Genomic DNA, 22034 nt, shown 5'->3' on the forward strand with positions numbered 1-22034 from the left:
TGGAACTGTCCTCCTGAATATTGAGGGAAACTAAATAAAGCATGGAAGCACTTCAATTAATCTAGTACTCAGACCTGTAAAAACCAGATGTGAAATAATACTGAAAGGCATATTCTAGCAAAAATTCATTGCGATTAAGTCCTGTTGAAATCCTTTGGAGTTAGACGTAACTAATGAAAGCCTCCTTCCATTGTGTTCAGTGGGACTTGGCATAATTCTTCACATTATGCAGAATAAGGTGATATAATTCTAGACAGTGCTATTTTAGATTTAAAGTAAGGGATGTCATTCTTTTACTATCCCCCATGTACAATAGTTCCCAACATGTACGTAGTAATGTAGTAAAAAAACCGATGTAGTAATAGAAAATGTCCCCCGTCCCCATCCCGCCCCCGGCAGGGAGGTTTTTGTTTTTTGTTTTAATGTGAGGGAGCATTTAAAAATGCACTCTCTGATCAGCAGTCTAAAGTTGGATGTTGTTATCTCGCTCTCTACCACCACATTCTGCACAACGTGTAGATTGGCTCTTAGATGCATTCGACCTGCAGGATTGTGACTATTAGCTTTAAATGCTGTCGAGGACATTTTCAATTCCAAAACTGGAATTCAGGTCTAGAGCAGCAGAGCATGAGCTTCGGTGCTCAAGAACTGTCTGAAACTGCACCAAACCTTCAAATCCAGTGTTTGTTTTTTAAAAAGAATGATTAAGAGGATTAATTTTTGTGAGAACTCCCTCTATGGCATTAGGATCTGACCATTTTTAAATGGTTTGGGTTTCATCACTTTGGTTTCAGCAGCAAGAGGAAAGAATAACAGTAGTAATATTTAAATGAAATGTTAGGTATCTGAAGAAGTGCATTTAAAAATCCTGGAACCCCAATGGAAAGAAATACTAGTTTGGAATTAGCTAGGATAAGATAATAGGTCTTTTGGAACTTGTCAGTTGTGGAGGCAAAGACAAATGGATCTAATGCCATCACAATCACGTCATATCAAAAGGTGACATGGTGCTGATGGTTTAAAAAAACACAAAACTGAAAAAGTGTCTCATGGTGTGAGGCAAGAGGCAACAGAGCTGAATAAAAAGAGGTGGCTAGAACATCCACTTTTCTATGGTTATGAAATGGCAAATGGTAATTTAACATATTAATATTGACCAGCAAATGGAATTTGGGGTTAGCTGTCACGCTCTTCCCATCTTTTTTCTGTGGAATGCTAGTACACCTACTGAACTGAACACAAAAGGAGACAAGACTGAGTGAAGTTACAAAGGGGGACAACTGGGAATGGGGTCAGAACCTCTACAAACTTCCTGAGGCAATTCCTTAGCTGGTGTACTATGCAATTTTGTGTCAGGTAACCTGGTCTTGGAAATAGTATAGTCAAAGTAACTAATAATGGAAATTTAGTGCAATTAATTTCTGAAAACTAGTACAGCCCATATCAGTATAGGTTAGCTGTTGCTACCAACCTAAAAAAGGATGGTAGTGCTGACATTCTATGTGCGTTTTTCACTATTTCTAGTTAGCATAAATTCTGTTTGGGGCGGGAAGCAGGGTGTAGCTTAGTTTAAAAATAATGGGCCTACCTCTTGACAAATATTCAGTAAATCCAGATGATGTCAATAAGGTTCATATAAAACCGTAGTTAAAATAAGAAGTATGAATTCTCAAGAGAAAAGCAAATCAGTGAAGGTCTGCATTTGACAGTACTTTTAACATGGATTATGTCAGTATCAGTGTCACAGTCATATCTGGATATGTGGCAATATCACTAAGGAGATGCATGCTCAGGAAGAAAGGAAGCCGAGTGGTGGAATGCCTCGGACTGACCTGCATCCCCAGTGATGCTACCATAGGACTGGTTCACACTCACGGTACTGCCCATGTAAGTGCCATGGGGGTATGTGCAGGGGCCACTGCAAGCTCAGAGCCAGGCAGAGATCCTGTGGCAGTGTCATTTGTAAGAACCGGTGCCTGTATGTGGAAGCTTTACATACAGATATCTTGATTTGTATGTGACAACTTCTTTTCGGGCCACTGAATTCATGACACTGGAATCCTGACAGCAAATCCTGACAGCCGTGCATGCAGCTCTTCTGTAGAAGCGGAAGTTCTCACGAACAGCCGTGGCCCAGTGACGGCTGCTGCAAATGGCCAAGGTGCTCACATGGAAGGGGCTTTCAGGGTAGGTCTGGGCCATAAGATCAGTGTTGGTAAAAGCAAGCAGAGAAGAGAACTAGACCTTCAATGATAGGAAGAACTTTGACACAATAAATAATCCAGTGCCATAAGCTGACTGCAAACTGATAATAGCAGGGTTGTCTTCCAGATAGTGCAAACTGAGTCATGACATTGTTGGCAGTTCCCTTGTAGAACAGGAAAACCCACTGTGGCTTGTACTTTAGCACGGCCCAGGTCTCTAATACGCAGTGTGACAAGTTGGGGAGGGGACGACATTTGATGTCAACAAGGCACACACTCATACACAGAGTGCATCAGGGTGTGTCCATGAGTCAGATGTCACCACCACGGCGGGCCCTTTAATGTCACACAACCACACCTGGTCTTTTTTCTTTCTTTTTAAAAAAGACTTACTTTCTGCCTCGGGTTGAGTTATAAGTCCCGCCGTATTTCTTCCGATTAAGGATGAGAGCAGCAATTTCTGGCACGTAGCGCGCAAACATTGCCTACATGCATGAAACAAAAGCAAAAAAAGAAAATGGCATGCAGAGAGTGTTCTACTGCACCAGAGGCAGCAGAGCCTCTTGGAATACTTACTTTCTTCCACTAACCGCACTATAGGAACCACCATATTTCTTGCGGTTTCCTATTAACTCTATGATTTCAGGGACGTAGCTGGCAAACATGGCCTAAGGAAGAAGATAGGAGACAGAAGAAAAGACTAAAAAGAGAGGCCAAAGAAAGGGGGATGATGAATATTTTAAGAAGATATATCATCTTTAAGATCTGAAAATGCAAAAGACTTAGATCTATAAAGGTTTTTTTCTCAAAAAGGTAAAAAAAAAGTTTCTATAAAATCCAAACAAGAAAGTTTGACATAAAAGTTGGTCTTGAAAGAGATGTACACCTGATCAACTAAAGAAAATGGTCAAAAGAGGGAGAAAGGCACACAAAACAAAACAAAAAAACCAAGAACAAAATGAGGTCAAAGTGGCATCCAATTGATAAAGCACTGCCATGGTTAACACTTTCTAAAAGGGGGTGAGCGGAAATATCCAAAGATTATACACCGCCAAAACACCCGGGTAAAGACAAAGTAAATGAAAACCATATAATATTACTATAAAAGATAGATGAGGGTGTCCCCCCCATTATCAAAGAAAACAAGACTTTCCTTCACACACATGAGAATGAACATGGTGTAACTAAAATAATATATATTTTTAAAAGTTCACCTTTTTAAAAAGTTGATAAGGACATGTAAGGATGTAAAAGAAAAAAGGTGATGAGGAGGGAAAAATGTAATCTGCCATGTTTTGTCCAACAAACATTTTACTTGTGGCTGGATACTTCTAAGAGCTGCTGCCAGTGAACTTGGCCTCATTTTTGGTACACAAATATGCACCTCTTTTAGAAACAAATGCAAGTATACATACTGTATTTATAATGCACCTAGCAGACAGAACATCCCTAAGAACAGATGTTTACAAGATACACAAAAATATGTGAGAATACTTAAATTACTTCTGTGACTCTGTGTGTGTGTGTGTGTGTGTATACACACACACACACGGTTGAATTTCATAAGTTACTTACCTTGTAGAATGAAAATCTTAGCACTAGGGTTGCTGATGTTTAAGAAAAAAACAATTGTAATAGTTGCCATAGTGTCTTTGATATTGACAGAAAAATAGAAAGGCAATTTGATTAGAGGCAATACGTGTATATCTTATGTTCAATGTACTTACTCAGCTCTTCAACCACAGCAGATACATAACTTGCTGACCTGTTTAGAGATTTGTAATGACTGCATGTGTTAGCACCATGTTACCTTGCATGGTTGCCAGGTGTTGATATGAAAGAGAACATGGTTTTGCCATCGTCTGGAACGGGCAAGCTGCTCTTTAAAGGTGTTCCTAAGCCACAGTGTTTGTTGGAATATTGGGAAGGAACACAGAAGGGTAGGGAGGGTTTTTGAAACCACAGTTAACTTTAAATTATCACTATCATAATCACCAAATTAATACACTGCCAGTAAATGCTAATTGAAAATTAATGCTGTAAATTCCTACAGCACTTTCTGTATCTGCATGCATTACTTTCTTAAGTATGCCATTGTATTCATATTTTAACAGCTCTCCAAATTCAAATTTTATATAAGTATTTTTAAATATTTTAAGTTACTCATTAATTTGCTACAATTAAGGTTGCTACACTCAAGAAAAAAATCCAGCAGAAAATAACAAGAATTTTACCAATCCCCCGAGGATGAAGAAGACCATGAAAAGGCGACCAAGGGTTGTTTTTGCATAAACATCTCCATAACCAACAGTGGACATAGTAACCATTAGTAAATAAACACATTCCCAATATGTGAGCGCTTGGTTATTTTGGAAGTTTTCCCATGGATCCCCTGAGTTCTCCACCTACAAAGAAAGAATAACAATGGATAAATGCTTCAGATCCTGCAAAGCAGAAGGATAATAGTCATTTATATTAAGTGTATGGAGGTGAATAGCATAGCCTTGGAAGACACAAGTTCAAATCCTTGCTCAGACATTAATTCAATGGCTGGGCGTGGGCAAATTCTTTTCACTGTAGCTAGGGAATAATAGTAACTTCTGGCAGGATTGTTATACTCTTAAAGAAAAGATGTAGAGTTTAGAATGTTGGACTTAAGACTGGGGAGTTGCAGGCTCAAATCCCTACTGAGCCACAAAGCTTATAAGGACACTGGGCTAGTCACCATTACTAAGCCTAACCTACCTCACAGGGTGCTTGGGTGGATAAGAGGAAGACAAGATAAAAGTATAATTGTCTTGGAAACTATGAAAACAATATAAATGACATTTTTCTCTCTACAACCATGGTACCTGCCATCTGAGGACAACACTTCATGCATTTAATGGACTAAAATTTATGGATTTTTGTGGACTAGAAGTAGATTCTAGTCCAAAGAAGCTTATGCCATAATATTTGTTAGTCTTTTTAAGCTGTGACTAGATTCTCTCTTGTTTTTGCTGGAGCAGAGTAACACAGCTATGTCTCCAAAAATTATATAAATCACATTGTGTCCCTCAGCCATGTATGGATCATTCTCAAAGAATGTATTTTCCTTTGGTTAAAGAAGCACCTGTGGAAGAGTATATGTGTGTGATTTAGATTGGGGTTACAACACTGGAGGAGGGAGAGGGGGTAAAAACTTTTCCCTACGTGCCATTTCTCCTTATAGATATCCACCACCACCCTCATCCTGCTATTAGCCACGGGAAGGAAGACAAACCGGTTCCCATATTTGTACCTGTCCTTTTTACCATTCATGGCTAATAACAGGTTTGGGAGGCTTTTAACAGGAGAAAAGGGTGCTGGGAGATCCAATTGCAGAGCTCCCATGTCGTAATTAGTTTGGCCCACAATTCACCTGTCTTACTCTGATGTGGCCCCCTCTAGCACCAGTGCAGGCAGTCACTCCCAGGCAAGCCCCAGCACACCTGCTCCAGAGACTCCACAGGCCACGGTCTGTCTAATAAAAACAACCAGCAATGGCTTTGCTTACAACTGATCAGAGCCATCACATGAATTCCTGACCAAGAACAGGGTGGCAACAACTTGCATCTCTTGACCAGGAGCTCTTACAACTGCTCTGACCAGCCACAGCAGCAGTGGCTGATTTTCTGGGGCTTTGGAGGCAGAGAGCATGGGGAGAGGTCTTAGAGGATGTGGAAATACACTAAGATTCAGTCATCACCACTGAAGGCCACACTTCACCACACTGAAATGGTCATGTGAATCAATCTCAGGAACTTCAGTCATGCTGGAAAGGGATTCAGCATATGTTAGTTTCAGCCATATATCCCACAAGAACAACTCAAAACAGTATTGGGATTTAAGATTATTTCTCCCTACAGATGGATGAAATTTGTTCAAGTACTTTGCCTCAAATGGTTTGTGCAATGGCCTAAAATATTTATACGCTGAACACTGATTTGCAGAGGAAATGAAAACACTATTTTATATATAATAATTAAAGTACGCTTTGAAGAATTTTTCTCTTAAATATTAGTAATGTATAAGCTGCTTGCTGTAAGGTAGTAGACATCACATTTGGCTTTGGAGATGAAAAAATTTTACCTGATGTTACTAAGGAAATACTGCCACCTAGTGGTTATGTATTGTTATTGACAAACTGAGTAAAAGACCTCAGTAATTCCAGAATTACCTAACGGTTATGTTAGCACCAAACTAAAAAGTAGCTTGGACTGTGGGAGGCTTCAAGTTCAGGACCTGCAGGGTGTGAGGGACTGCTCAACTCTATCCTTTCATGCTGTTTGCTCAATTGCCCCTTGAAGCAGCTTTTATCCCTGAGAGGGAAAAGATACAGAGGCCAAATATTCCTGAAAATATTTGGAGGAATGCAGTGGAGATGCATTCAGAATCTGCAGGTGGCTGTGGCTCCTTGGCATCTGGCCACCACATGCCTGGAGAAACATGGCTCTCCTTTACATTGTGCTGGACAACCAGTAGCATGCCCTTGGTGCCACAGAAATGGTCAAACGGCTCCATGATGCTTTTTAAAAGACCTCATTCTATAGCTGTGTCATTGCATTAGCCTGGAAAAGCCAAGGTTCAGGTAAATGGCATCAGCAGTAGCTGATCTCTGAACACCCCCAAATAAGCGTTTTCAAAGTATACTTACCAAATGTATAAATCCAGCCGCTGTCAGCCATGTGCTAATAAATATTGAGCACAGATTCACCAACTTGATGGAATTACTGGTTTAAAATAAAGCAAGGTGGGGGAGAAACAAACAAGACATTCTCAGAGCTTCCTTTTAGTTCAGCGTTGTCTAGCCCTTTCAAGATCTGACTCCAATACAAGCCTCACTCTCCTCTCTTGGAGATCACTTGACCCTAGAACTGCTAGCTTACTTCTCTGTGTTGAAGAATCATGTTTGTAAAAACAGATCCACCATTTCACAGGGCTGATGCCCCAGTGACTGAACAAACCATGTGCCCCAAACAGGAAATAGCTCAAATGTCTGAGAAAATCTACATTGGTTCCAACTGAATGCCTTGCCACCCCCCACCCCGCCCTGACCCCACATCTGGGTGTGTATGCATCTGCCAACTAAGGCTAACACTTCATCAGGTGCATAAAGCAGGCTTCAGTTCATAAAAGCTGGCATCGCTGTTAGTCCTTTAAGCTTTACTGCGGCATGACCCCCCCTTGCGCTCTCTGTATGTGTTTTCTTCCAGACTGTGGTCCAGAGGGGCTGGAACTGCATTTTGCCACAGAGTGGCCAGGTTCCAAAATAAATTTAGTGCTATGAGGTCTTCACAGTTCTGGAACAAACATCATCATACATACAAAATCCAAAGAGAGATAAAACATCGGATAATCTCCATCTTTAACAGCTTGAAAACTTTTCTATGTTATCCTTGCAAGAGAAACTGCAGGAAACCTTCTACCAAACTTTGATTAAAATCTGGGGCCAGATAAAATGGCTTAGGGGTGGGGAGGATGTGGCCTTCTGGCTAGCAGTTGTCCATCCCTACTCTAAACAAAGACACAGCATATTTAGTTTAAATTGGATGCTATGAGCACTCCCTATTATGGGTTGTATCCAATGGTGTCCTTCACCACTTGTGGAATGAATTTCTGCTCCCCCCTGTAGCCCCCTGGATTGGGGAACCCTCTGGAGCAGATTTAGGGGATGTGTGAGGGTCTGTGGGGGGAAAAGAAATGTCTATTGTGAGAGCAGAAGTCCACTTATGTAACATTGGATTTAGCCCTATATAGCCTTGTGTGTGTGGTTTTTTTTACATTATATAAAATTTTTATTTTGTTTTCCAATACAATAATTCAAGACAATTACACTACTTCAACTTAACACCTGTAGAGTATATCTATAGTTGCTAAATCACCTGGCTGGAACCTATTCTAATAATTGAAAAATGGTATCCAACTTTTTTAGACAGTCTAAATGGAGTGCATTCATCCCTCCCATAGCAACTTATAACTTATTTTATTCATCATCATAGCAGTCCAAAACTTCCTTTTCCATTGTACCAGAGACAGTGTGGCTGTTGATCACCAAGCTTTGCTAGGAGGATTCTTACAGCTATTAACATATAACTCACCATCAGCACTGGATCCCTAGGGATCTGAACTTTAATCACCCAAGATTATAGCTGTTGGGGTTAATTGCAACTCATAGCCTGTAAAATTATCTGATGCTGTTTATTATCTTCTTCCAATATTCTTTAACAGGATTACAATGCCATCATATATGGGCAAAGGTTCCTCTACAATTACATCTCCAACACCCTTTTGTTATCCCTGGGAATATCCTACAGATCCTGGCTGGTGTAGAATACCACATATACATTATTTTATAGGTTTTCTCTAGAAGTCACATTTAGTACACTCCTAGAAATTTTTGAACAGAAATAATTCCATTGCTCCTTCAAGACTGTTATGTTAAATTCTCTTTCCCACTTTTGTTTAGTTACCTCTGCTCTACTATCATACACATACACTTTGGACAATAATCCTTTCTGTATGTTTGAGCTCAATAACCTTGAGCTCAATATTACTGGGGCCAGTTTAAGCACCTATGTAAATCACAGACTCCATTGAAAACCATGGTCTCTGTGATGTAAAGCAATATGAAAGTTCTGGAATGCCTGATTCACACATGCAAAAATCACTACTTGATATTGCAGTTACTAAAATTATGAACATTAATTTGTGAACCAACCCTGTGTTTCAGACATTCGTGCACTTCCCCATTGCAGAAGTATTTCTGATTCATGGAAAGAGCTTTTGAATGGGCAATAGTTGACTGGCATTCAGAAAACATTTCAATGGCTCTTTTTGCTATAATTGATGTCTTGCATGTTTATGCAGAACTGTTTCCTGTCCATATATGAGATGCCTTTGTCTTTTCAGCCAGGGTTCTAAATATAGATGGATTAGTCATCAACATTTTCCTGCTCTTTGAGACATCTGTGCAATACCCAGTTCTGACTGAGCCCAGTCTAAGCCCCTGAAATTTTACTGAAACCTCATTTAAATCAGCGGAGAGGGGGAAATAATCAGTTTAAGTTGGTTCACTTGATTCAGCTTCGTAAGTTAAGATATGAAGGAAATGACTGCCCCTGAAGAACATCTGTGTAAATATATATAATTCCATATGTGTATATATATTATTTCAAAGGTACCTGTATTAACTTCAACTAAGTAATACATTTTTTCTAGCAACTGGTGCATTATTAGGATGTTGTCAACAGTTCCTTGCCCAGTTCCAGTTAGGGGACATATGGGCACTGAAGCAGGCTTCCCATATGTACATCAATTATCTGACCATGAATAGTTATATTGAGGCTCTTTTATCTCTGAAGGATCTGCTAAAGAAATATTAAACATTTCTTCCAATGTTCAGATAATTACATAAAGTCCATCTACCAGTTATTAATATGCTCTTTCAATGTGCAGAATATTATAGCTGATTTTCTGAACATCATAGCATTATGAATGGCTCTTGCACAGATTGCATGAATGAGAAACATTTGTCCCAACGGTCCAAGCCCTTCATCAAGCTTCATCAGCTTCTCCCTCACTTTGACTTAACATGCTACAAAACAGCAACATGTAGGCAGTTATCTAAAGTGAAATGCAGGAAGAGGAGAAAGAAGCTTTCCCCCACCCCTGTTATGCTTTCCATTATGTGCACTGTCTTTCTCTGTGAAAGGAAGTCCATGGTTATTTAACACTCAATCATTCACTCACTTTAAGAGTATCGAAATGCGGTGGTGGGGATCACACACTTTAATGTCACCAAGTTTTGAATGTGCCACCTTGCAGTAGTTCCTTATGAGCGGAACTACTCAGGATAAGAAACACATAGCTGATGCTGAAAACGGCAGCCCCATGTACAGTTCCCTTTCCCCCTCCATAATGTATAGCACACTTTTCCTTGTGTATGGATGTCATTATGCTCTGCATTTCCCTGCCCCATCTCTACAATGCTGGTTTGCCACTGGCAGATGTATGTGTAAGTTCCAACAACCTCTACACATCAGATCATACTGCTGTCAAAACCAGGGGTAGCAGGGCTATTCAAATGGCTACATCCTAAACTTTGTGTCCCCTTACTATTTAAAAAGAAGAAGAAGAAAGAAACCAACAGGCATACATTAGAGACACATGCTTCCCATTGAAATGAATAATTCTTGTGGTCTCTCAGTCTGTTTGGACTTGTGGCTGTTTTGCAGACCACTAAATAGGTGCACATATTTTTCATGTGACCTGTATTCTAAAATATTGTAGGAATACATATATTACAAGGCTACATGGAAAGCTCATTGCTGTAGAAAGAAAACAGTGAGAACATTCCGGATTGACATGAAGCAGATTCAATGAAAACTCTGTGTGTTTTGATAAGGGGGCTGCCAGAACTATCAAGGTAAGGTTCAGAGTTGATGGAGCTTATTCCACCAACATTTTGGCGGTAGTTGAGTTCCACACCAGTTTTTAGCACTCATTCTTGAGAAGATGATCTATAAAACAAAAGGAAGGATCTATTAAAATGTCCTGGCCTTCTCCTTGCTCTTGTCTGCTAGGCACCATTATCACATATCCCTTTCTACAGCTCTACTTTGAATGAGGAAATAAGTGACAATCTTTCAGATAAGCTCTTTGTTTATCCAGCAACACGTTGGAGGCTTCTGAATGGCGTTTGTGCCTAATAAATCCAATTAGATCAGTGTTAGAAAACAAATGTTCAACTATGTGCATAACTCATATAATTCACAATTTTTTACCATAGGTTGCAATCTGAAAATTGTTACTATAATTTTAAATTTCTGATGAACTGGTAAACTTAACAATCATAGCTCCTCCTACCTGCTGTCCCTGATCATGGTCCTTTTGTCTCCCCCCTCCCCAAGCAGGACTCTAGGTGTGCTGCAGGTAGGCATTGGAGGGGGAGATTAAAAGACAAGAGGAAATGGGTGGCTTCTGACTCTCCCACAAGGAATTTAAAGGTATAACAACAATCTTCAGATTGTAACCTGGCAACCTTACCTACGGTAAGGGAGGTTAAGACAAACATAGGAGAAACTGAGGGCGCAATCCTATTGGAATAGGCAGCCACCTCTGGACTCAGAGGTGACTGCCTATACAATGCACAGTGGGATGAGCGGCGCGCAGAGGGGATTCCTCTCCTCTGCATTCCATCTGCCTTGCATTAGAAGCTGGATGGCCGATTTCGGCTGTCTAGTCGCAGGACGTCAAAGTGTGGGATGGGAGGCCAGACGACACATAGGAAGCGCCATACTGGCACGTCTGCACACCCTGCCCCTGGGAACGCCCCCTTTTGCCCTGCTCTGTGCTGCTCTTATAAGCCCAGAGCCTGAGGATGATCCATGCTGCCTATGAGGCGGCAGGAGAGGGAGCGGGGAGGCGGTTCTCCAGGAACCGACCTTGGAGCTCAGGTTCTGACGTCAGTTTCCAGAAACCGAACAAACCTATGGCCATCTAGCTGCTGTCTAGCAGCCACAGGATTGCACTCTAAGGTATATATTTCAGTCAGAGCTCTGAGAAACTGTCTACTGAAGAATGCAAAGTAAAACATGTTTGTCAAAGCTTATTTGAAAGAATTCAGTGGCAAAGATTTTTAAACAATTGCAACAAACACACACTGAGCAAACCTTTAGGACTTTGGAGTTATACTGCATTATTGGTTTACGGAATGAACAAAATGTGCCTTGTAAATGTGGAAATATGGGTGATGTCACATAGTTTTCAACCTATACTTGCTGTTATTTGCTTTTCAATTTCAAAAGTGTATCAAGCAATTAACCAATCAATGATTACCATCAACAGGACACATGGGCTGAGTTTAGCAAGGGAGAACTAGTAGTCAAGCTGTGTGATAAATAATGGTATACACAGAGCTGAGCACATAGGAGCTCTCCAAGTGCAATTAACTGTCACATTTATTAAGAATGTGGTCCTATGCACACTTAACTGAGAGTAAGCCCCTTCTGAGAAAACATGAATAGGACTGCACTGCAAATCCCTAGATTTTCTATCAGGTGGGAAAAAGACAATTTCTAAAGCTGAGGTTGATTCCCAGAAGTGCTGTACTGGATAAGGTCATTAATTAGTCATTTCCTGAATAGCAACAGCAGCAGAGGAAATTCAAGTAGAACCTTTGCTCACGTTTGCAAATCGGACGTAATCAAACAGAAGTCTAAATCTTGTCCTTTCAATATCCCAAGAAACTGTGAAATTAGCTACTATGCAAAAAGGTCAAAAACATGCATTAATGCCTTACCTTGTTTTAAGGATATTCAGAAACTGCAAAATTTCCGAGAACTGTATCAGCCTAAGAGCTCGTAAAAATCTTAAACCTGTAATTCAAAAGAGAGGAGGGAATTCGATTTTTATCCCTATATAACTTCCAAAGTCAGCTGTGAAATCAAAAGTGATTAACGTGGTGAATAACAAATACCTTTGAAATGTTGCTCCATATTGATCATCCCCAAACCTTAGCCAGTTCTTTTCAGAGAAATATAATTTCTTTCCAGAGAAGTAACTATGCACCATTCAAACACTTAGTTTTAATATATTACGTTAATTATAAAATGCACGGACAGGAGAGCTATACTTCTGAGATATATTCCTAAAAGCTCACAACTCCTTCTCAAAGCTTCCTGAAAAATGAGTGATTGTGTGCAAGAGATCAGATAACCTGATTTTAAAGAGAACCAGACAGTACATATGTGTGATTAAGATGATAATTCTATATGACGTAAAATATTTTATTGAAATGCTCTGCATTAACACAACAAACTCTTTAAATTCTGATGGGTTACTAATAAACTGTGGGCTAATTCAGTAAAGGTTCAGGTATAATACCATTTTTTAACACCAATGCTATTTGTCTAAGAAATTACATTTCTTTTAATGTTGTTGTTGTTGTTATTGAATTCAGATTGCATGGATAGCAGCCCTATAGACAGAGAAATACTGTAAAAGATTAAAGGCTTAAATTATTAAGGGAGACTTATGGTGATAGGAAACAATTCTGCTGCAAATCTCTCTCATGGGAGTAAAGGTACATAGGGTATTATAAACATACAGCTTATAAAAGAAGGAAATTTTAGAGGACAAATTTGTCTTTGTGCAGTATATACAGAACACTACATAGTTATGTACTCAATGTACCTTTTGGGTAAACTCATAACACATTATTATTATTATTATTTTAATATTATCATAATTCATTGTAGTAAAAGTTCAGTATGTGTTTGGAAACAAAACAGGCCGAATACAAAAATAAAGTATTAGTTCCTACATACTTGGGGATTCACTAGGTACTCAATACATGGACCTGTGAACTTCCAGAACATATGGAATATTGAGGTGTCTGTTGCAAAGGTGGCAGAGCAGGGTGGGGGAAGAAGGAACTGGCCTGCTCAAGACTCTAATAGTTTATATTAAGTATCCTGGAGAGGGGGAGGATTAGGGTTGGGGGATGAGTGCCATGAGGTAAAAAACCTTCCATCCCTTCACTATACAGGGTTGTTTCAAGACATCCCTCCCACTATATAGCAAAGAAATGTTCAGGTTCCCACCTGTCAACCTGCCATATTTGCCCTCTAGCACTACATATCACAGCATCGGAAGGCTTTAGGAAGGAGGGTATGGAGATAAGAAAAGAAGGTACCACCCCCCACCCCCACCGCCATCCTCAAACATCCCCCAATAAGAGGCCTGAACAGCACTACACTAAAAGCCTTGTGTTCAAGGCTGTCTGGAGCCCTGAACAGAGTACTCCCATTAGGGAAAAGGAACATACTGCAACCTTTTTTTAGATAACACTTAAATGCATCTAGGAAATAATGGGTGGGATCTAAAGAATTACACTAGGCATGCTCATGGTTTGCTGGATGTTCTCAGTAGGGTTGCTTAACTTCTTTTTTTAACACTGAATAATTTATTTCACTGCAATGAATGTCTCTTTTAATTGTATGGATGAAAGGGATTCTGGTAAGAAATAATCTTACACGAAAATTGGCTTGATTAAAAACTGAATGTGCTCAGAACATTCAAATTGGCTGTTTGATTTTTTTTAAATACACTTTATTGCTGTTGTGCTTGTTTATACCAGTTCCAATTACTGCCATCTAAATGAATATGCCTTATGAAAAGAAGGTAAATTTTATTGTAATAAAAGTAATATAGAATTTACCATTTTTAACATACTAGATAGAAACAATAAAAATGGAAAACATCAGACAGAAAAAGGCCTGATAACTCCCAGCATTCCCGAGCCAGCATCCTGGGAACTGTAGGATTTTTTTCCCATCTAAACATGGATATGATTGTGTCCTTAGCTGCTCTTTCATGTATATCTTCTTGCTCTATAACTTCCTCTTTTAGATAGAGCAATTGAAACTATTTACAACATTCTAAATATGGATTTGGACAGAACTGAAGTGGCTGGCCCGAGGGATGCAGGAGAAATCTGTTCAATTCACATTTTAATGTGAATATACCTCTTTTCACAATTCCAAACTTATATGCACCAGAAATTCAGTTATCCTTTCAAAGTCACACTTCTCTGAATTTTGCAATGGAGTTCTTGAATCAAAAAATTTGTATATTACGGAAACATGCATACCTACTGCATATATTCATTAGTGTTGAAAAATGCATTATATTAGGGGAAATTGCTTGCAACAATGTGTTCATTAGGCAAAACTGCATACAAAAATGTGTGCATTAGGAAAATGCACAAAAAAAGCGTGTCAATTTTCATGCAAATGTCTTTTTTAATAACCCAGTCTGATTTGGAAATGAGACAAAACAAAGTTAAGAATGGAAAACTGTAAAGTTGAGAGAAACCAAAATGGACAGATTCATCCATCCCTAGTTGCCTCCAATTCACTATCCCTTTCAGATATCATGAACTGCAGAGCACACAGCCCACCCAGGAATCAGGGAGGGTCAACATTTACGACCAAATCAGTATTGTAATTGCTGGTGCGTATGCCTTTCCTTTACACAGCAAAGGTGGGAGAAAACCCATGGGGGAAGGGGGAACCCTGTAGAGACGTGTTTTAATGTTACATTTGTACACAGCTTGAACTTGCCTGTTTCATACTTATTCTCTTATATAGAAAGGGAAGGTTTGGCATGTACATTGGGAAATGCCTCTGTGAATGGATGCCAAAGCATTTGAGGTGCAGCCAAATATGGTTAGTGCTTGAGGTATCAAAAAACAATTTCTTTTCTTTTTTTTTTCTTTTTCTTGAACTTTGTGAAAAGCCAGCACCATAACTTAGGTCATGGACAGTCTGAAATATCCTGAAGAAGATAATGAAGAAGATAAAGAAGGAGACAACAAATGTGATGATTGTAGCCTGTTACAGTACAATCCATTCTGCTAGATTCATGTTTCTGACAGGATTAGTCAACACAACAGGAGGCAACGCAGCCTAAATCTTTAAATCTCAAAGCAAGGCAATTCCTGGATAGAATAATCAAAATATGAAAGAGAAAATTCCCAGAGATGAAACTGTTTTGTGGCTCAATGTTTTAAAGGGCTTTAAAAAAAAATCAAGAACTCCAAGCAGAAGGTGCAATGGAACAACATGGCAGGAGATCCATGATCTGTTGTCCCACATTATTAAATAAAGCAGGTGTGTGCAACAGGGTAGGGGGGTTAACCCTTTTCCTTCTCACATTTCCCTGATTACAAACGCAGCATGTCAGAAGCAGCTTAAGCAAGCTAAAGCACTCTACAAAAGGCCAATACTTATTAACTAGCATTGAATATTAAGAATTAAATAATTCCATTATTTTTAAACATTGTTACTTATCTCCAAAGCAGAAAAGAGTATCTTCATTCTATCCAATCTGAGACTAATGGTAAGATATCTCTGAATGCTGGGAAGCGCAGTGAGAAAATTTATTTTGAATCTTAACTTATTACATTCACCTGTACAGGTCCTTTGAGAGGAATGAGGAACCTGAGAACACAGGCTCATGCCCCCCCCATACCACACAGCTCTGGAACACACACACCCCGGCAAGCTTTTACTAGAGCCCCCACTTCCCACTTAAGAGCGGAGGGGAAATACACCAAGGTTTCTGCCTGCCAGATGGGGGTCCAATCCTGCAGTCAAAAACTATTCCAGCCTCTCCTTTTGAACCAAGGCAAATGTCTGGTCCCCAGGAAGTGGAAGACCAAGAAAAGACACCAATGAACTATGAAGAAAAAAAAAGCTGATTTAAGAATCGTGTATGGTACAATATAAAAAGTTAAGAACAGTTCTGTGAATAAAAAAGAGCATCAATTCAGTGTACAACAAGGCTCCTCTACTACAAACTCTACAGACCTTGGAAAGATAAGTAATAAAAGTGTGTTGGGAGAAATGTGGAAACAATATACATATTTATTTGGAAGTAAGTGTCGATGAGTTCATTGACACTTATTCTCAAGTAACCATGCATAGCTTTGTTGCATGGTTCCAAGCAGTTAGAAACAAGCCCACTGCACAGAAAAAAGGACTCATGGCAAAATTACATGTTAAAGATGTAGCTTTTTTCTGTTTTATGCAAAAGTAAGTGTAGGGGACCTGATCTGTATTGGGACCCTGGCAAGAGGAGAGAGGGCAGGGCTTTTTCACCCATTCCCTCCACTGCATTTTTGATCCAGACGGGGGGTGCCGCCCTTCACTTGTAATTTACATTGCCTGAAAGTGATCCACATGTTTACATGGATCACTTTGGGGCAATGAAAATTACAGGTGTGACAGACCAATCCAGATCAGAGCTGCAGTGGGGGGGGGCATGATTAAAGCCCCCTGGCCCCACATTAGGCTCCCAATCTGGTCGCCTATGCTTAGTTTTGAGTAAAAAAAGGGGGGGGAGGGGAGACATAACTGCTAGCTACCTCTTTAACATGTGGTTTGACCCTCAGACATACAAGTTAAAAAGAGGGGTATAATGGGTCCACTATGGCAGGAAAAGGAACAGCATATATAGCATACCATATTTCTGGACTTCCAGCTCACATGGGGAAAAAACAATAGCAAGAAACACACAGGAGAGACACAGTGCTTTCAGACCAGACATTTATCCCCTGCCCTATTCATAGAATTTTAGAGGGTGAGGTGTTGACATCATCTTCCACTTGTGACCCTCCAGTGTTTTCCCACTGCTTATTCTATCTTCTTTCTTTCCGCAAAACATCTGTTAAGGAGGAAAAGTTGGAATAACTGCACAATGACTTTTGACTGACAGTGCTGACAGCTATCCATCTGGAAGCACCCAGAGTGTGGGATGGATAAAAACAGGAAGGAGGGAGAAATAGTAAAATGTTGAAAGAAGGAGAGAATGAGGGAGGGAGGGAGGGTGCACGAGAGAGGTAACAAGAATGTTTGATAAGCCAAAGAACAAACACAGATTGGGTTCAGATGTGGAATTAATTGTTTCATCTAAAAACAGCCATGTAGCCTGATTCCATGTTGACTTAGAAGTGAATCCCAATATCCAATGGGACTTGGTCTCAAATAAGCATGCTTAGGATTGCTACCCTAACTGTTACAGATCAGAGATCTATCGTTCTATGGGCATGAAAGTGTTTGCATTCCACAATACTTGGGAAAATTAGTAGACATATTCCATTTATTGGGGGAAATCTGAAAGAACAGGACTATCAGAAAATTAAGCGAATTCAAAAAGTTGACAAATGATATTTAGCAACAATTTTTAGAGATATTTGAAAAAACTCAGAAGTTTTATTAAATAGAAAGTAAAAGGTTTAGTCTCAGTCCTCCCTTTAGAAGAAGATATTAAAATCAAATATCATCTATCTATCTATCTATAAGAACAAAACTAAACTTGCTTGGAATGATGGAAAAGGAAAGCAAAAAGGTTCAAAAACAAAACACAAAAGAAAGAGAAGACCAGAGAGAATACAACAATCTAAATAAGTCGGCTATACAGACATGTGTATAAAATGAAAATGGGATGTAATCATATCCATTGTATAATATAGATCAAACTGGACGGGAGGCAGTTCAGAAGAAGCACATCAGAATACTTTGATTGATTGATTGAGTATTCCAAAAAGAGTGTTCAAAAATATTTCTGGTAGGAATCACAAAAAAATTAAGAAATATATATTAATGACAGTATTATATTTTTTTTTAAAGGAAAAAAAAGGATGCCACGCAAGCTGATCATTTTGAGGGCGTGGATGAAGGCAAAGAATGAGATGACAGGGTAGGGAACCAAAACTGAAAATTCCTCACCTAGATTTAAGGCTGCATTGCCTGAACTAATAAAAAGACAAGTGGAGGTATTAGAAGAACTGAACAATATCTGCAAATGTCTGTTGGATGTCTTAAAAGAAGAACAACGATCACTGATGTTAATATTTAAAAGGCTTTAAATAGTTTTTAGTCGATAAGTTAATTAAAAGTATATCTACTTTGCCTTTCTGTCCATCAAGGACCCCAAAGGTAGCTAATGTAACATTTACACAAGTGTAAAAGAGGGCTTTAAAACATGCGATAACAACAAAAGCGTAAGGAACAAACAGGGGAAAAAAAGGTAATACAACCAAAGAAAAAGGATGAAAATATTTTGCAAATGCAGTCATGTTGTGTTTTAAGTTTTACAAAGTGACCCAAAAGAACATTAAAGTGAAAAAAACAATATTTAAAATCAAAAGAATGCTGTATTTAATTCATGGTAAACCAAAAACCAAAGAACAGGGATGTAACAGTATAACAAATGAATTGTCTTTTTCTTGTGGGCCTACACTTGTTAAAACATATTAATCAAGCCCCCTTTCCTTCTGCCATTAAAACCAATCTCCCAATAAAACCTTATCTTCTATTTTACAAAAAACATAAGAACTATCTAGGGAAGCATTACTAAAAAAAGAACTTTGCTTAAGGAAACTTCTCTAGCTATATATACGAAAGCACTGCAATTGCAACTATTAAAAAAAAACTAGTTTGGAAAACAACAACTTTAGCACCATGCATTCAACCACAGATGAAATGACACAGGACAAGGAAGCAAAGAACTCTTTGGATGTTCCTTACCCCAGTAGGAGCCAACCCTGTAACAAGACACCAAGGTCTGGCGAAAAGTACGTTGCTCTTCCTTTTCAGGGATACTATGCCCAGATTTGACTCTGTACCCATTTTTGAATAAATCTCCATGAGACTTCTTATGACGCTGAGTAGTTTTATATGTCTCTGTACGAGTGCCCCCTGTGGGGTTGTGATAAACCAAAATCTTGCTGGGAATCATCACAATAGAGCCTCACAGTTTAAAAGGAACAAATTTTGACAAAAGCGTTCCCCCAAAGTCTAGACAAAGTTTGCCTGAGTGTAAGGCATTTCCCAGCTCCAAAACAGAATCTGCATAAAATGAGAGAGGCTGCTGAGAATCTGTCTCTCTTGCTCGGAATTTCTAACTTGTGAAGGGACTGGGAAAATGACAGATCATGCATTTAAGATCATATGAAAAATATTTTGAAATGACATGGGGTGGGTGGGGGAGAAAAACACAAGTGACCAGAAGAAGAAGAAAAATCTAAAATGTCTATTCCATAATCACTTCTACTCTCTAAAAAACAGAGAATACCATCAAAATGGGGACCAAATTGCAGAGACGGAAGGACTGGCTGTACAGATGCTCTTCTGATCTGTGCCGTACCAAGGCTTAAAAGGCATCTCCTATCCGGATATTGCCATATAAGCTCCTTTTGTACCCCCTCCAACCTACTTCCTCCCCAGCTGGAGAAAACAGAACAGATTATCATTCCTACAGAAAGGAGATGCATTGATCCACAGACCCACAATGCCACAAAATGTATCTGGTTGTCACGGAAATGGTTCCTTTGGCAGCATTACATGTCCTGCGTTAGATAAAAGCTTGTGTACTGCAGAGAGGTCACATAATCAGCCAACTCTTAAGGGATTTAGTCCTTATGAATTGGGAGGGGGCACTTTCTAATCCTCTGTTAATGACAACTGTAGTATCAAATATTTTAAGCTTTAACAAGCCGTAGCTACATACAAGCAGTATTCAGTAGGTTGTGATAGTCAACATTCCCAAATGTATTTCTTCCAGCGAAGGCCTCTCCTAGTGTGCTCAGGTTAAGAAAATGATCATTAAAATATTTTTAAATGGCCCCTACTCTTTCATGAAGAAAGAGCTCAGCTGTCAGATGCTGTGACTTATACAACCATTATGAATTCAAATGCAGCGTTCGTTCTTAAGCTCTGTTGTTGTTCAGTCGTTCAGTCGTGTCCGACTCTTCGTGACCCCATGGACCATAGCACGCCAGGCCTTCCTGTCCTGCGCTCTCTCCCGGAGCGTGCTCAAGTTCATATTCATTGCATCCGTGATGCTATCTAGCCATCTCATCCTCTGCCGTCCCCTTCTCCTTTTGCCTTCAGTCTTTCCCAGCATCAGGGTCTTTTCCAGGGAGTTTTCTCTTCGCATTAGGTGGCCAAAATATTGGAGCTTCAGCTTCAGTATCTGTCCTTCCAATGAGCAGTCAGGGTTGATTTCCTTTAGGATGGACTGATTTGACCTCCTTGCAGTCCAGGGGACTCGTAAGAGTCTTCTCCAGCACCACAGTTCGAAAGCATCAATTCTTCGGCGCTCAGCCTTCCTTATAGTCCAGCTCTCACAGCCATACATTACTACTGGGAAAACCATAGCTTTGATTAGACGGACCTTTGTCGGCAAGGTGATGTCTCTGCTTCTTACTATGCTGTCTAGGTTGGCCATAGCTTTCCTCCCAAGGAGCAAGCGTCTTTTAATTTCATGGCTACAGTCACCATCTGTGGTGATCTTGGAGCCCAAGAAAGTAAAATCTGTCACTGCTTCCATTTCTTCCCCTTCTATATGCCAGGAAGTGATAGGGCCAGATGACATGATCTTAGTTTTTTTAATGTTGAGTTTCAAACCAGCTTTTGCACTCTCCTCTTTCACCCTCAACAAGAGGCTCTTGAGATCCTCTTCGCTTTCTGCCATTAGGGTGGTATCGTCTGCATATCGGAGGTTGTTGATAATTCTCCCAGCAATCTTAATTCCGACCTCTGATTCATCCAACCCGGCATTTCTCATGATGTACTCTGCATATAAGTTAAATAAGCAGGGTGACAATATGCAGCCTTGTCGTACTCCTTTCCCAATTTTGAACCAATCGGTTGTTCCATGTCTGGTTCTTACTGTTGCTTCTTGACCCTCGTACAGGTTTCTCAGGAGACAGGTAAGGTGGTCTGGTACTCCCATCACTTTAAGAATTTGCCACAGTTTGTTGTGATCCACACAATCAAAGGCTTTAGCATAGTCAATGAAGCAGAAATAGACGTTTTTCTGGAATTCTCTTGCTTTCTCCATGATGCAGCGAATGTTGGCGATTTGATCTCTAGTTCCTCTGCCTCTTCGAAACCCAGCTTGTACTTCCGGTAGTTCTCGGTTCGCATACTGCTGAAGCCTAGCTTGTAGGATTTTGAGCATCACCTTGCTGGCATGTGAAATGAGCGCAATTGTGCGGTAGTTTGAACACTCTTTGGCGTTGCCCTTCTTTGGAATTGGAATGTAAACTGACCTTTTCCAGTCTTGTGGCCACTGTTGAGTGTTCCAGATTTGTTGGCATATTGAATGCAGCACTTTAACAGCATCATCTTTTAGGATTTTAAATAGCTCAGCTGGAATACTGTCATCTCCGCTAGCTTTGTTGTTACTAATGCTTCCTAAGGCCCACTTCACTCTCGAGGATGTCCGGCTCAAGTTCAG

At 39.7% G+C, this 22034-nt stretch overlaps 1 protein-coding gene across 3 annotated transcripts in view; it reads right to left on the bottom strand.

Moving 5' to 3' along the window:
- The window catches only part of KCNMA1 (potassium calcium-activated channel subfamily M alpha 1), an 829668-nt gene that overhangs the window by 283670 nt on the left and 523964 nt on the right, over positions 1–22034 (bottom strand). For 2 of the 3 annotated variants that reach the window (XM_084845225.1, XM_084845223.1), the window contains exons 6-9: positions 12526–12601; positions 6880–6955; positions 4439–4609; positions 2781–2872 (exon numbers count right to left, since the gene is read on the bottom strand). In XM_084845225.1, the coding sequence (XP_084701351.1) occupies positions 2781–2872; positions 4439–4609; positions 6880–6955; positions 12526–12601 (415 nt within the window). Of the gene's footprint in view, positions 1–2597; positions 2690–2780; positions 2873–4438; positions 4610–6879; positions 6956–12525; positions 12602–22034 lie in introns of all 3 variants that reach the window. The other variant, XM_084845224.1, reaches the window with a different exon arrangement.

Source organism: Heloderma suspectum, chromosome 3 (assembly GCF_057233095.1).
Source record: "Heloderma suspectum isolate Gila_16-S chromosome 3, 16-S_ref, whole genome shotgun sequence".
Classification (NCBI taxonomy): Eukaryota; Metazoa; Chordata; class Lepidosauria; order Squamata; family Helodermatidae; genus Heloderma; species Heloderma suspectum.